The sequence below is a fragment of the Marmota monax genome, unplaced genomic scaffold, assembly GCF_021218885.2.
Source record: "Marmota monax isolate L192 unplaced genomic scaffold, Marmota_monax_Labrador192_F-V1.1 WCK01_AAM20220418_F8-fsc00008, whole genome shotgun sequence".
Taxonomy (NCBI): Eukaryota; Metazoa; Chordata; class Mammalia; order Rodentia; family Sciuridae; genus Marmota; species Marmota monax.
In genome coordinates this window covers 25446465-25462268 of record NW_026694432.1, presented here as the reverse complement: position 1 = coordinate 25462268, position 15804 = coordinate 25446465, and the positions used below count along the sequence as shown (strand labels likewise).

Here is a 15804-nt window from a genome sequence, read left to right as displayed (position 1 = left end):
AAAAAAACGGAACATAAGAAATTGGTAGAAATATACGGCAGGAGAGAAAACTGCCCCCGGGAGAGGGACGCCCAAGGATGCTGGGCACAGGGGTCTCACCCTGCAGAGGGGACCCCCGATCACACTGGAGAATGAGGAGGTTACTAGAGAAAAGTCAGGTGTGGGGAGCCCTCCAGGAAGTAGCAAGCACAGAGCTGGAGAGAGCAGGAATGGAAGCGGTCAAGACCCACCCAGCACTGGGAACGAGGTTGTGCTGGCCAAGGAGGCAGGCAGCGGTGAGCACGCCAGGCCTGGGCCACCATGAGGGTCTTCATCTGTTTGAAGAGTTGTGGGTACCATCGGTGGGCAAAGAGGGTGGTGGTCATGCATCCACTATGTGTATTGGAATGTTCCCTCTGGACACTGGGTGGGGAGTGGACTCCAGAGGCAAGGAGCAGATTCAAGAGGCCAGTAGGAGCTGCGGTCTAGGCAGAAATGGTGGTAGCTTGGGACCAGGGTGCTGGTGATGAGAAGGAAAGGTATTGACCAAGGAAGGGCATCTCCAGAGAGAAATCACAGGCCCTGGTGATGGGTTTGGGGATGATAAGGAACAGGTGCCCCAGAGGCCTCCCAGGATTTTGGCCTGTGCACCTGGAGGGTCAGAGGCTACCTTCATCTGGGCGTCTTTAGGAGCGCTCCTCCCGCCCCCACCCCAGCCTAGCTGTCGCCTGTTATGGGCAGCTCCAGTGCAGTCGAGAAGCGGGGGGACTTGGTGGCCTTTTGCAGAGGAAAATCTGAGGCTCAGGGTCATGGGATTCACAAAGGGATGAGGTGGGGCTCCCAACCCAGCACAGATTACGGGGTGCTCCAGGTTGGACAGAAGCTACTTAGGCTGACTCTGAAAGAATCCTAGCGGGCCTCTCTTCTCTACCTGTGAAACGCAAGGGAGGAGAATGGCCACTCCTCCCAGGGGCCAAGTAATTACCCCGGGGCTCACTCCTGGGAGGCCTTGGGGGAAAGGAGAGGCGCGCTGAGTACCCGGGAGTCTGAGACCGGAACACTGGGTTGGGGAGGGTGGGGCCTCTCCCATCTCCTGCCTCCCCTGTCTCCTGCAGGCCCTGGAGGCTGAGTAGCTGGCGGGATGCCTGGCCTGCTGAACCGCCTAACCGGGGCAGCCCTGCCCCTCACCGCGTCTGATGTCACCTCCTTCGTCAGTGGTTACGCCCTGGGCCTGACCGCCTCACTCACCTATGGCAACCTGGAAGCTCAGCCCTTCCAGGGTAAGAACTCCCTCTGCGATGTCCCCGGGGCCACACCCACCTCCAGGTTGAGTCCCTGTCCTGACATTTACTAGATGATTGACATTGGGTACATCAGGCGACCTCCCTGAATCTCAGTTTCCTTGTCAATAAAATAGCCTTTCCAGTTCTGCTCTGCAGGCCACAAAGATAATCAAAAGAGGGTCCGGATTTGAGCTGAGGAGGTTTAGGCTCAGCCCCCAACAATTGTCCCAGTGCTCCTTGTGTCCCTCACGACACGCTCACTGCAACTTCTCCAGGAAACTCCCCCAGGAAGAGTCAAGATTCGGCCCAAGCCAGGAGCCTAGTTCTAGGCATGGCTCTGGGTCCTAGGACCTTGGGGAAGCCCAAGGTCCGCCCCCAACTCAGCATGCTCCTCTCTGCCTGTCCAGACGCCAGGGGTTGTGGGGAGGGGAATCATCAGTGTGGCCAGTCAGGGTGTGGACAGACGCATCGTTCCTTGGAAATCACATGCCTCTCCCTCTGTGGAGGAAGGGCGTGGTGAGTTAGCTAACTGTGGCCAGGGAGGCTAACTGTGGCCAGGATTCCCTCCTTAGTCATGGTGACGGAGCCTCCCAACCACAAACTGAACTCCGGTCCCCACTGAGGTTCTGGAATTATTTCACTGCTGCCCTGGGGACCAACAGGAATTATCAGGGAAACTTTCTTCTCAAAAATCCAGGCAAAGCAGATGGCCCTGCTCCTCTATTTGGGGGAATCCAGAGAAGGAGACCTAAAACAAGTCCCCCGCCTCGGGGACCTGGGAGACTAAACAACTGTGAGGCAGCCCCCTAGCTTTCCACGTGCAGGAGGAACAAGTGCCCCCATTTTATAGATGAGGAACCTGAGGCCAGGAGGGACAGCCAGTGAGAGTTTGCGCAGGGTTCACCGCAGACACAGCCCTGACTTTCCAGCATTGCAAGGTAGAGGAAGTGAACCCTCCTTAAATGCAACAGGTCTCCTAAACCTGCACCTGCACCTTAACAAGACTCCCAGGTCATTCTCAAAGTTTGAGAAGCACTAAGATGTAAAAATACAGGACACACAGTTTAGTAAGTGGCGGCTATTTTTTTTGCCACGGCAGTCCTGCAAGTTGGCTTCATCATCTGCATCTTGCAGGCGGGGCCACGAGGCTCAGAGATGCTAAATATCTTTTCTGGGGTCACTGGCCAGGAAATGAGCAAGGTCTGGATTCAAACCTCCAAGGCCCCAGCCCCCAGTGCAGCATGGCAAACTGGTGGCCAAAGACCAAATTTACCACCCAAATGTGTTCCATTAGACCGACGTGACAGGTCACCTACAAATCCAGGTCCACGCTCTTTGAAAATCAGAACTTCTGGCCACACCAGGCTTGCCCGCTTGCACAGTAAGAGCAGGCCAGAGCCAGGCGCAGCTGCCCCTGCCCACACAGGCCGGGCCCCTACTCTCACCCACCAGGCCCCACCCATGGGGCAGGCCAAAGGCTCCCTTTCCAGAACTGGGGTGTGCAGGGGTGCCGGGCACCCCACAATGCTGGCCCCACTCCGGCAGGCCTCTTCGTGTACCCTCTGGATGAGTACACCACAGTGATCGGCTTCGAGGCAGTCATTGCTGACCGCATCGTAACGGTACAGATCAAGGACAAAGCCAAGCTGGAGAGTGGTCACTTGGACACCTCCCGCATCAGATCCTCAACTGTCACAGGTAAGGAGACCCGAAGGGCTGTGGCAGGGCCTGGGCCTGGCTGGAGGGTTCCTGGGTCAGAGCCTCGGGCAGATGGCAAGGGCAGCGTTGGCACAGGGCAGGGAGGGCAGGAATCCCCAGGTGGCGTCCTGTGTGACCTTGAGCCAATAATTCAGTTCTCTGAACTTCCCGCTTCATTGTCTATAAACAGGTTACTGTTCCTGTTCTCTCCTCCAAAGCGGGGTGGGAATCAAAGGAGGGCAGGGAAGAAAAGGGGTTTTGAGGCATCTCTGGAGGACAGAAGAGCAACTCATTCCATCTCAGAGGCTTAGAGTGACTCATACCGAGCTCTGACTCTACCCTATTGCTCATGAGGGGTGTGAGCTTAGATAAGAAATTGTAACTTCATGTGTAAGTGGAATAAATAATTAAAGCCACCCAGTGCTTCACCAAATCACTTACACCCCAGAAAGTACTCAAAGCTTGGCCACTGATTCTTGCTATTGAGGAAACTGAGACTCAGAGAAAGATAGTGACTGGCTCAAAGTCACACAGCAGGTTAATGGCAGAGCCAGGGCTTGAACCCAGACCAGTCATCATATGATGGAAGAGATTCTGACCAGGGACTCTATGACTGAGGTCAAGATTGAGGACATCAAGATGTTCAAGAATCTTTTAAGGAGCACTCATTATGGGCCACGCTCAAAGTGCCCTTGAGTTGAGTTCTCGTGACCTGGAAGTTGAGACATGCCCAGGAGTTACCATGATTTGGAACATCCAAAGTGGCTGTGCCAAGAAAGGTCTTGGGTAACATTAGAGGAGGGAAAGAGAGGTCAAGGGTGACCAGGGTGGTTCTCATGGAGAGGTTGGTGGATGGGTGAGACTGGCTAAGAAGAGATGAGGGACCAGACCTTTCAGATAAAGGAAATGGTGAGCAACAGCATGGATCCCAAAGATGAGGCACTTCTGTTTGGTTCTGGATGGGGGAATAGGATGGGTGGGATGGCAGTGTGACCTTCAGCAAGGTGAAGTGGGAAGTACAGCCCTGGGTCAGTTATTGGCTGAGTAACTTAAACAAATCGCACTTCCACACTGGGCCTCAGTCTTGCCATCAGCAAAACGGGGCTGCTCAAACCTACCATGCAGCCAGCTTAGATTGGATCAGAGCCAATACATGCACAGCCCCTGACGCCAGCCTGGCACTTAGGGAACATTCTTCCAGAGGGGGTTTCCATCACCCCTCATTCCTGCACACCGGGAAAGGTGGCCTTGGATGAGGATTTGGAGCGGATCCTGTTCGTGGTCAACCTGGGGACCATCGCCCCCATGGAGAACATCACCGTCTTCATCAGCACCTCCTCCGAGCTTCCGACCCTGCCCAGCGGGGCTGTGAGGGTTCTTCTGCCTGCCGTCTGCACCCCGACCGTGCCTCAGTTCTGTTCCAAGAGCACCAGCCCCTCCAACCAGCAGGCCCAGGGGTAAGGAGGCCACGCCCAGATCACGCCAGTGGGGCGGGGGCAGCAGAGTCCATCAGATGGACGCAGCCGGGCACAGGACAGGGACACGGCAGAAGGTGAGGCTCTGCCTGAGAATAATTTGCTCCTGACTCTCAGGGCACTTAAGAGTCTCCCTGAAATGTCCCTGTGTTGGTCCCAGCAGAATTGGGATCAGAACTTCCAGGGTTTATTTTTAAACTCGCTTAAGAGGCATTTTCTGAGCAGCTACTGTGTGCTAGACACTGGGCCAGATGTTAGGGATAGAGAGGGACGGACACCAACATGATTTCTGCCATTTAGAAACTTGGAGGAAGAGTTCAGATCATTATGTAAATAATTATTTACATCCTTGAAGACATAATGAATTATGTAATGAGTGCAATGAGGGAGAAGTTCATTGGGCTAAAGGTAGAAAAGAGGGACCCGACCTGGATGTCCAAAGACCAAACCAGGCTTTGCTGAGAGCTGACCATGAGGAGGACGTAGGCACAGAGAAGGGTATTCCTTGACTGGAGAATCGCAGAGGCAGCAAGGACACGGCCCTAGAGAGGAGCTGAAGCCCAGGTGGCTTTTGATGAAACTGCAAGGCCTGAGATGCCCTTGGCCCCGGCAAAGACTTTGCCCTTCTCCCCAAAGCGAGGAAGCATTAAAAGGGTTTCCAGTAGGCAAGAGGAGAAAGGACAAGCCCAGGACCCAGACAGTCCTCTGTACTCCCCTGGAGGAGTAGGAGGGTAAAGGAGGGGGTCATGGCCTTGGGCGTCTACAGCAGAGGTCATTTTCTAGGAAAGTGTCCCTGTGTTGGTCCCAGCAGAATTGGGATCAGAAAAACTGGGTGGGGTGGGTGCTGGTTTAGTTAGAAGAGAGAAGGATTAAGCAACATCTGAGGCTGAACTTGAATAAAGGGAGCAAGCCATGGAAATATTCTAAGGGAAGAACATTTGGGACAGAGAGAGCACTGAGTACAAAGGCCCCGGGGCAGCAGCGGGTTCGGTGTGTTTGAGCAGCAGCGGAAAGGCTAAGATGGCTACTACAGAGGGGTGGCCAGTATGGCTACAGCAGGGTGGGAGAGGAAGGGAGAGAAGTCAGCGGGCATAATGGCCAGGTTGAGGATGCCCGGCACACAGAGAATCTGTGGCACAAGCCAGTCTCAAGCAAGGGAACGCCAGCCTATGGATCATCTGCAATTGGCCTGTGCATGTAAATGGCAGGGCCTCCCTGGGGTCAGCTGAGAAGGGAGAACAGGGTCTGGGGTGGAGGAAGCCCTTCAGCCCCTTCGGCCAGCGGGGCTGCCTGGGACTCACCGTCTTCTCACGCTGGCCCTGCCTTACCCTGTGCCCCCCCCTGCCACCGCCTGCACTTGTTACCTCCCTAGCAAAGACCGGCCTTGCTTTGGCACCCGGACCATGGACTCCTGGAACAGGCTGTGCCTGGCCACTCTCCTGGACACCGAGGCGTCCAACCCCATGGAATATGACTTCAACTTCCAGCTAGAGATCCGGGGGCCATGTCTGCTCGCAGGTGAGAGAGTTGCCCCACTGGGGTGGGGTCCTGCTGGGGTGGGGCCCAAAGGGGCCCCAGAAGGGAGAGGATGAGAGGAACTGGAGGGCAGGAGCCAGCTGGCCCAGACAGGTGACCAGCTGCAGCACACGGAGCTGCCTGGAGCCCACTGTCCCATTCCCCCAACCAGCAGCTCAAAGTCAAATCCTTCATAGGACAGCTTTCAGGGCCACCACCTGTCACCCCAAGGCATCTCCAGGGCAAATGTCCATCAGGGAACAGCATCCTCGATCCTCTCCTGGAGGCCACATACAATGGCCTATTCACCAGGCGGAGGTCCCAGGGTCCATCCTGGGTGTGGAATATTCAAAAGCTTCCCAGGTGGTTCTAATGTGCATTCAGGGCCGGGAACCTCGGCTCCAGTGACTCTCTGCCCCTGTGCACATGGGGTTTTGGAGGATGCTGGGACGAGGTTTCTTGTCATTCCACTGCAAAATGCAAAAAGCACCCACCCAGTGAGCTTTGAGCTCTTCCTATCAGCTCAGCAGCATGCTGGGTGCTTGGTGCACCGGAAGGGGAAGCAGCTTCTCTGGCCCCTACTGGACCCTGTGGCCAGTGTGGGAAGGGCCTTTAGACACCACCTATCTAAGCCCATATTTTACAGATGGGGAAAGCGAGGTGGCCCATCCATGGCCACATAGCAAACCAGGAGCCATCTCTGGCCTGGGTCTCTGTGTCCCCCACTGAGTTTCCATGTATTCTGGGGCTCCTGAACCTGTTCCCACCCTCTCTGCCTTCCTGTGCCGTTCAGGGGTGGAGAGTCCCACACATGAGATCCGCGCCGATGCCGCCCCCTCTGCCCGCTCAGCCAAGAGCATCATCATCACGCTGGCCAACAAGCACACCTTCGACCGCCCCGTGGAGATCCTCATCCACCCCAGCGGTAGGCTGCCCACCCCCCGCCCCGGGGCAGAGCGTTGACCCTGTGGAACCTAGCCAAGGGAAGGGTGGGGGTAGGACCAGCCACTTGGCTCCCGGGACTCTTAGCTCTAGATGGCAGAATTAAGCTGTTCCAGAGGCCTGGGGTCTCATCTGTCCACTGGGACCTTTGTCACCAGGTGAGCGGATCAAAGGATTTTTGAAATTCTAAGCTTAGTGGAGACTCTGATCCCAGCCTCAATCCATCTTGCAAATGGGTCAACTGAGGCCTAGACAGGGTGGTGAGTCGTTTGTGGCCACCAGGCTGTCCTGCCTTTCAGCTCAGGCATTCTCCCCAGCCCCATGCGGCTTCAGGCGGCCAAGGAGCTGGAGTCCTGCTCCAAGAAGGATCTGCCCCGGGAAGATCTGGTCCCCTAAACCAAGCCTCTGGCCTTCCCCGCACCCCATACAAGTTCTGAGAGTTGATCTCATCTCTGCAGAACCCTACATGCCACATGTCCTCATGGAGAAAGGGGACATGACCCTGGGAGAGTTTGACCAGCACTTGAAGGGAAGAACCGATTTCATTAAAGGGACAAAGAAGGACAGCAGTGCGGAGCGGAAGGTGAGCCCACGGCGGCAGGGCTGAGGGGGGAGGGGTGTTGGCAACAGTCTCCGCTGGACCCATGAGGGAGGAACACCGAGTCTAAGTGAGGGAGGTGAAAGCCCCCACATCCCCCGTCACACGGTCAGCTGTTGTGGCAAAGCCTGAACAGGAAGCATTTCCTAATGGGGGCTGGTGGGCCATGGAAGGACGGTGGAAATGGACTTTAGGTGCAGCCACCACCCTGTCCATCCTCCTGCTCCTGCCAGGTGGACGTCGAGTACCACCAAGGTGCCTAAGCCAGGCAAAACCCACAGCGAGTGGCAGAAACAGTCTGGGCCCTCCAGGCCTCCCCAGCCCTCCAGCCGGGCACCTCCCAGCTCCCTCTCTACCTCCTGGGCCTCCCTGTTCCTGTCTGCTGGATGGTCCCTTGCTCTTCCTCCCACTTGCTATTACGTGAAGGGTAAAGGCAGAGCTGAGAAACCCGGGGACAGAGCCTTCCTTCCCCTCTGCCGTCCCCCGACTCATGAAGCTAAAGGTGAAGGGGGCGCTGGCAGGGGGAGGGGGAGAGGCTGGGGGCGCAGGCCCAGCTCTGCCTCATGTGCCCTGCACACGAGCCGCATCCCGAATGCTAAGGTTAAAACCCAGGGCGCTCCCTTCTACTGAACCCTTCGTAGATGAGGAAACTGAGCCTTTGCACCCAAAGATAACCAGGGAGCTGGAGCTGGGGTCAGAATCTCAGGAGGTAGACTTAGTGACAATGAGGCTAAGGAATTAGACTGAATCATGGGGGACCGTGTAGCTGGACTTAACAACTCCTCCACCACCTCCCTGTTGGCCTAGCCGGCCCAGGGGGACAGTGAGGAGGGAAGTGACAGCAAAGTGCGGATAGCTTACTGCTCCTGTCATCCCCATTATTGGAGACGCCGCTGGAAGCACATGCCAGGTGGAGGACAGGAGGGACAGCACAGGGACAACGTAGGTGGCTCTATGCCCATCATCTCCTCCCTGTATTTAGAGCCGCCCCAGGAAGCACCTGCCTCCCTCGATGGAGAAGGTGAAGCCCGGCTCTCAGAGTGGGCTGTGGCCATGCCAGGGTTGCCACAGACCTCTGAGAACTGCAGCGTGTGGGCAAGGGGGCGGGCAGTGGGCCCCCCAGGACTGGGGCCTGCTGTCCTGCCTGCCAAATCTTAAATCAATTAGTGCTGGGACTGCCACGGCAGAGGAGAATTAATTTGCCACCTTGGGTTGGTTATGCAAATGCCCTGTATTCTCCTGGGCTCGGGGGATGACAGGGATCGACCTTGCTAAGAAGTGACGAGTTTATTGTAATTGGATAATGGCAGCTTGAAGAGACTTCAGAGAATCCTGGGCCAAAGCACCCACGCGTCCCTCTGAATGGCAGAAATCAGGTTCCTGGAGGTGGCTTTGGCAAAGGGGCTCTATATGAGACAGAGAACAAGATCCCTAGGCAGGAAAGAAGTCAGTTGGGGGTACCCAGAGGGCAGATATTACTCAGGAAGTGTGGGAGAGATAAGCTGTCAAAACCGTAATTTAGAAAGGAGAGAGCAAATAATACCAAGAGATGCTACGGACAGGAGACAGAGACGCAGAGACAGAGACTAGAAGATGCACATGAAAGTCAGTGGCAGGGACAGAAAAGACCCACACAGATGTGTTCTCTCATTTATTCATTCAACAAACATTCAGTGCCCAATAGATGTCAGGCTCTGTCCTGGGCATTCAGGACAACACTGAAAATGACACATGACACTCTCCTTGTCCTCATGGAACTGATTCTAGAAGAGGGAGATAGATCTGAAGTGACCAGGCAGCAAGATGAGTCTGGGGGAGGGCTGGGGCCATGGAGAAATACAGCGGGATGGAATGATGATGAGCGATTGGTCCTGGGTGCTCTTAAGCAAGGTGTTTAACAAGTGCCTGTCTAAGAAGGTGAATGGTGAATGGCCGCCACGAGTGGTGTGGACAGAGAGCACAATACTTGCAAAGAACTAGTAGATGGGGAGCAGTTTGGAAAACAGAAAGATGGCTAATATGGATGAGATGTACAGAGCAGAGCAGGTAGGGAGGAGGTGGACAGTGGGCAGGGGTCAGGCCAGCTAGGGCTTCAGACACCATGGTGCCAAGTATGAGGGAAGAAGAGATGACCCTGTCCTGACCCTGGTGATGGCGATGGAGACAGACAGCACAGGACGAGTTCAGGATGTGTTTTTTGCTCAACCACCCATGATCCTTTGTGAAGAATGAGATGGGGGCTGAGGAAAAGAGGGACAACTTCTAGGTCTATGATTTGAACAATGGGGTGGGTGGTGATATGGAGAGACCTGTGGGGGGGGAGAGACAGAGAGAGAGAGAGAGAACAACAAGTAAGGGTGGAGGAAATAAGGTTCTGTATGGAGTGAGGTGAATGGAGAGTCGGGAAGAGAGTCTACAGCAACATGAGCAAGATGTGGCTTCAGGGACAGCTGTGATGACACATTAAAAAAAATAGAGATGCCAGGCATGGTGGCACTTGCCTGTTATCTCAGCAACTCAGGAGGATGAGGCAGGAGGATTGCAAGTTCAAAGACAGCTTGGCAATTCAGTGAGACCCTTCTTTATAATAGAAAATAAACTGGGCACATGGGCGCACATCTGTAATCCCAATGTCTCGGGAGGCTGACACAGAAGGATCACAAGTGCAAGGTCAGCCTCAGCAACTTAGCAAGGCCCTAAGCAACTTAGCAAGACCCTGTCTGAGAAAATAAAGTCTTGGGAATGTAGCTCAGTGGGAAAGTATCCCTGGATTCAAACGCCCAGTACTGCAAATAAGAAGAAGGAGGAGGAGAAAGAGGAGAAGGAGGAGGAGGGGGGGAGGGGGAGGGGGAGGGGAAGGGGAGGGGAGGAGGAGGAGGAGGAGGGGGGGGGAGGGGGAGGGGAAGGGGAGGGGAGGAGGAGGAGGAGGAGGAGGAGGAAGGGGAGGGGGAGGGGAGGGGAGGGGAGGGGAGGGGGAGGGGAGGAGGAGGAAGGGGAGGGGAGGGGGGGAGGGGAGGAGGAGGAGGGAGGGGAGGGGAGGGGGAGGGGGGAGGAGGAGGAGGAGGAGGAGGAGGAGGAGATGATGTCCTTCCTTTTATGTTTATGGATCCATCTCCAAAACAGACACTATATTAAGTCTGAAGACCTGAGAGAGACTAAGGTGCGACCTGCCTTCCAGTAGTATAAAAGCTCAAGGCGAGACAGAGATAAGAGCAAAAACCTTCATTCCTTGTACAAACTGCCTAGATCTCCAGGACAAATGACAGCATCATAGCAAGGGCAATGGTGGCGGTTACTCTCTGGCAGGCAGCGGGCTCACAGGTGTGGCATTTAATCCATACCAGCCGTGCAGTATGTCCTCTCGTCCTCATTTCATAGATGAAGAAACTAAGCGAGGAAGTCCACCTGGAGGTGGGGAAAAGCCTTCCAAACGAATGAAATTTGAAGGATAAGTAGGAATTTATCAGCAGGAGAGAATCAGTAAACCAGGAAAACCAAGTTCACAGCCAAGATGAGCCAGAGAGAGGTTCATGAAATGCGTGTAAAACAAAAGAGAAGATCATGCCATGGAGGGGGGCCATCCAGGAGCTACCTCAGTTTATCCTGGCCATCACCCAGAGAAGTGGACGTATTAGCCCCATTTTGCAAATGAGGAGACACCGAAAGGAAGGATTGTCCCAAGATTCCATGTCTAGATTTTGACAGAGCTGGGATTCAAACCCACGACTTGCTGCCTGCAATGTCCAAGCTTATGGTTGTAACCAGTGAATGTCTAACGAACAGAGGAGCCCGGGGCAGTCAGCCTGCGAGTCTTTGGTGCAGAGTAGAAGTGGGATCTAGCAGGTGATGGGGGACCAGCAAGGGTCCCTAGAGGTGTCTTGGGACCCCTTGATTGCCCAAGTCAGAGTCGCCCTTTCTCTTCCAGACAGAAATCATCCGGAAACGCCTCCACAAAGACATCCTCCACCACTCAGTCATCATGCTCAACTTCTGCCCTGACCTCCAGTCTATGCAGACCAACCTGAGAAAGACCAACGGGGAGTTCATCTTCCTCATCGACAGGAGCGGCAGCATGAGCAGGACCAACATCTACCGTGTCAAGGTACCTGCTAGGAGGGCCCCGCCCCGGGCCGGCCTGCGCTCTGCTCTGCTCCCCTGACCTGGCTCCCTCAGCACTTTCTGTTCTCAGAAGCAACTTATTTTGAAAAGTCATTTTAAACAGAGACAACCAAACTTAATTTGCTCCCAAAATAAAACCCTGAAGTGATATAAGCAGAGGCAGAATTGTTGGTGTACAAGGGATGAAGTCATCAATAGCTGCCCTTGATATTCTGCACACTTTTGTTGTATGCCTGCTCTGTCTCGAACACCTCACCAAGTCCTGAGAGAGAAGGGGCACAGGGAACAGAGGCCAGAGGCTGACACTGGCTGAGGGCCTGCCCTATGCCAGCTGCAGTGCTTGCCACTTAAGTAAAGTTTGGTGTTTAATCCAGATCCTAATCCTATGAGGTGGGTCCATTTTCCAAATGGAAAAACCAATCTTCAGTCACCCACCCAAGGTCACATGGCTAGTGTGGCCTACTGCCTGACTGTTCCCACCACCTTACATCAGAGACTCACGGGAAACAGCCCTGGTCATCGAGGAGGAATCAGGAAAAAATAATAATAATTGGTTCCTTTTTTTTTTCTCAAATGCCTAATGTGTGCAAAGCCCTTTGCTTGGTCATCAGGAAAATCACCTGTCAAGTGAGGGACACAGGCCTGCTAAACAGTCAGATTGCTTGAGAGCTAGGTCTCCCTGCTGAGGAGAGCTCCCTCCAGGGGAGTATGAGAAAGAGTGGTGGGACCCACCCCTTGCCCATCCAGAAGCTTCCTCCCCCCAAGAGATTATTCATCTTGATTCTGTTATTATCCAAAGCCCCCTTGTATTTTGACTTCTGCAGGTGTGTGTAGCCCCCTCTGGAGTCACAAACTCATCAAGGAAAGGGCCAGATCTTTCTTACCTCTCTCCCCTTGTGGGGCATAAAATGCTCCCAGTCTGCTGGTTGAGCTGAGTAAACTATAGTTCAGGAGAATCAAAGATGAGGAACAAAAAGAGAGTGGGGGCTCTGCTGTCACCTGAAATTTCACCCCTCCTGCCCTAGTTCGTCCCTGGAGCAAGCTCTTGTTTCCTAGGTGGAATCGGGGAGGCCAGCTAGCTCCCCAGGCTTGCTGTGCCTGGGCTCTGTCCTGAGGTTTGACAGAGGAATCATAGATGAGACCCAGGGTCCTATCTGTGGCATCTTGACCCTAGGATGCCCGCAGGACTGGTTGGTACCTTCTCACCCCACCTACCTCCAAAGGCAACCATGAGAACAGGGAGCTGTCCGAGGTGCTGGAGGACCGAAGCCACACTCCAGGACCTCACGGCTCTCCATGTTCCGTGCCACAGCCATGTGGATGCATAAGACATCCTCAGTTACCTTAGGGCATCACAGGAGAGTAAACGGAAAACACCCCCTAGGGAGTGATTCATCCCTTTTCCCTCTGTTTACCAGGTAAGGAAACTGAGGACCCAAGAAGCTAAGTGGTTTTCCCAGCATCGCAGGGTTCTTGAGGAAGACTGAGCCATCTGTATCTTGCCTCGGTGCTCATCTTTCTCACACTGCTGATGGGGAATTATACATGCACTTCCGTTTTAAAAAAGAAAAAAAAAGCTTTCTTCTCTGATTATGTCATTTCTGCTGTGTGGCCTTGTAGAAAGAGCAATGCCTGGGGGCCAGGATCGATTCTGCCACTGAGTTGCTATGTGGCTCTGGACAAATTGATTCTCAACTGTAGCTTTCATTTGTCCTTTCCATAACATGAGGAGGAAGGGAGGGCCCCTGTATGTCACATGTCCCTCTGCTCCCCTCTCCCAGGAAGACATCAGTAATTGATCATGTCATTTTCTTTTCCTGCTAAGCCTAGACTCAGTCTCTATATCCCCCCCTCATCCCCGTGTTCCAGGAAGTTACTTTCATTAAATGGAATCAGTTTATAAGTGGAAATCCACTTCCTGAACTAAAGCCCTCTCCAGCCTTTGCTCTCTGACAATGAATTTCCCTGGCTCTCCCTTCAGTTCCTTTCCCTCTTGGAGTCTCCCTTGCTCTTTTCCAGCTCAGCTCACTGGGTCCAAGGTCACCCCTTTGCAAATGGCTTTGCATTGGTGCAATCATGTTCTGCTAAACATGACCCTGTCAGAGAAAGGCTCAGAAAGGGCCACACTCCCTTTCCCCCACTGAGGTTGCCTGAGTCATTCAGTGTGGCCCACTGAGCCAATGTTTCAGGGTGAACTAGGCTTAGGGAGGAGGGAGAGAGTAGAAATCCGAACAGCCAATGCCAAAGGAGAAAGTTCAGCCAATTTAATTTCCTGCAGCTGGTCTCATTCTTCAGCTGCCACTTGCTGCCAAAAACATAGATTTAAAAATTCTAATAGGTGTGAGCAGAGACAATCTGTATGAATCAGCAGAGTCTCCTGCTAGCAGGAATAGACATTAGTGGCTAATGAAAAGAGCAGATCTTGAGTTCTTTTGCTGAGACACAAAATGCATTGGCACAAGCAATGAAGAGGCTGAGAGGATGCTAGTGTTTGCAGAGGGGGATGGGAGAGGGTCCTGGGTCTGCAGAGCCTGGAAGGAGGTGAACATTGACAGAATCCACTGGCAGCTGTCTCTCTCTGGATTCTGGAGTAAGATGGCTTGTTGCTCTGAGATCCATGGGGTGCCATCCATAAAGTATGTGGGGGAGAAAGGGAGACCTTCATTCCTGCACTCTGTGCCATGGCAGAACTCACACAAACAAGGTCTTCAGAGGTATGTTTTGAAAACCATGGTCATATTCTTGGCTTTGGTGATCCAGTGCAATTTCTTAACCATTCTGAGCCTCGGATTCCTTATCCATAAAATGTAGGTATGAATCCTAATATATAACTCATTGGGTTGCTTGTGATGACCATTAGCTGGATCTTTACTTTGCACCTCACTGAGTCTTCTAAGGGTGACATAAGTAGCCCAAGGTCAAGTTAATAATGGTAATGGTGATATTCACACCCAGATCGGTTGAACTTTGAAGCGTATCACCTCAGCCACTATGCTATAACATACATTAGAGCGATTAAATTGATTATAACTTGAAGTGCTAATCACAGTGACTGGTACACAGGAATTGCTTGATGTTTATCATTGCACTTATCATCGTCTTCACATCCACGGCCACCTTTGTCACTATTTTTTCAATATAACTTTACAAGGCCTCCTAGTGCTAGATAGCTCCAGAGGTATAGACTCTGCCCTGTGCACAGCCTTTGGAGACAAGGTGACTCATGTTTTGTTTTGTTTGTTTGTTTATTTATTTATTTATTTATTTTGTAGTTGTAGATGAACAGCATGCCTTTATTTTGTTCGTTTATGTGTGTTGCTAAGGATCGAACCCAATGCTGCATACGTGCTAGGCAAGCGCTCTGCCGCTGAGGTACAGCCCCAAGCCCCAAGGTGACTCATGTTTGAATCCTGGCTGTGCTGTTTACTTACTGGATGTTCACCAACAAGTCACTTGACTTCTCTGGGCCTCAATCTTCTATTGTATAAATTGGGGATAATAATGTGCCCAGCTCCAAGGGCAACTCTGAAGATTAGTGAGGTAATGTGCCTAAGTACCTCCTTTGCATTTAACAAATAGGAGCTAGAAAGACTGTCCCTAGGAATTTGTCCCTGGTTCATGATAAGTTAAGTCTGATGCAGAGGCCTTGGATGAGGGCCAGAAACCATTCCATCCACAGTGTGACCTGGACCAGCCACTTTCTTCCTCTGGATGTCGATTTTGCTTTGGCAGAGGGAGTGGGTACTCCCTGTTCTCTCTGCCTCTCCGGGTCACTGAGAGGTGAAATGGAGCTGGCCAGCTATTATAGAGTGGCTTTGAGAAGTCAGACCTGCTGCATGGATGAGAAGTTTTATGATGGTGGCTCTGGTCCAGCCTCTGGTCAGAATCAGCAAGTATTGTGACATGAGGGAGAAGGAGGTGATGGGTGCAAAAGGGTGACAGGCTCCGTTGGAGGCAGCTCCTGTGCTGGGAATGGCAGTACTGGTGTGTGATGGCAGAGTGGCCGTAGCCCCGGCCTGAATCCTGAATACCCCTTTCTCTCCTACCAGGAGGCCATGCTGGTGGCCCTGAAGAGCCTCTTGCCAACCTGCCTCTTCAATGTCATTGGGTTTGGATCCACATTTAAGACCCTCTTCCCTTCCAGCCAGACCTACAGTGAGGTAAAGAGGGGGAAGCTGGAGCCAGGAGGGCAGTA

General features: G+C 53.2%; 1 protein-coding gene across 4 annotated transcripts in view; it reads left to right on the top strand.

The window, feature by feature from the left end:
• Positions 1 to 4156: 4156 nt before the first annotated feature.
• Vwa5b1 (von Willebrand factor A domain containing 5B1) overlaps positions 4157 to 15804 on the top strand; it is a 33171-nt gene continuing 21523 nt past the window's right edge. Inside the window, exons 1-6 of one of the 4 annotated variants that reach the window (XM_046469387.2) lie at positions 4157 to 4417; positions 5808 to 5953; positions 6744 to 6875; positions 7351 to 7475; positions 11416 to 11592; positions 15659 to 15769. In XM_046469387.2, coding sequence (XP_046325343.1) covers positions 4266 to 4417; positions 5808 to 5953; positions 6744 to 6875; positions 7351 to 7475; positions 11416 to 11592; positions 15659 to 15769 — 843 coding nt within the window. In that variant the 5' untranslated portion in view covers positions 4157 to 4265. The other 3 variants (XM_046469389.2, XM_046469388.2, XM_046469390.2) reach the window with 3 other exon arrangements.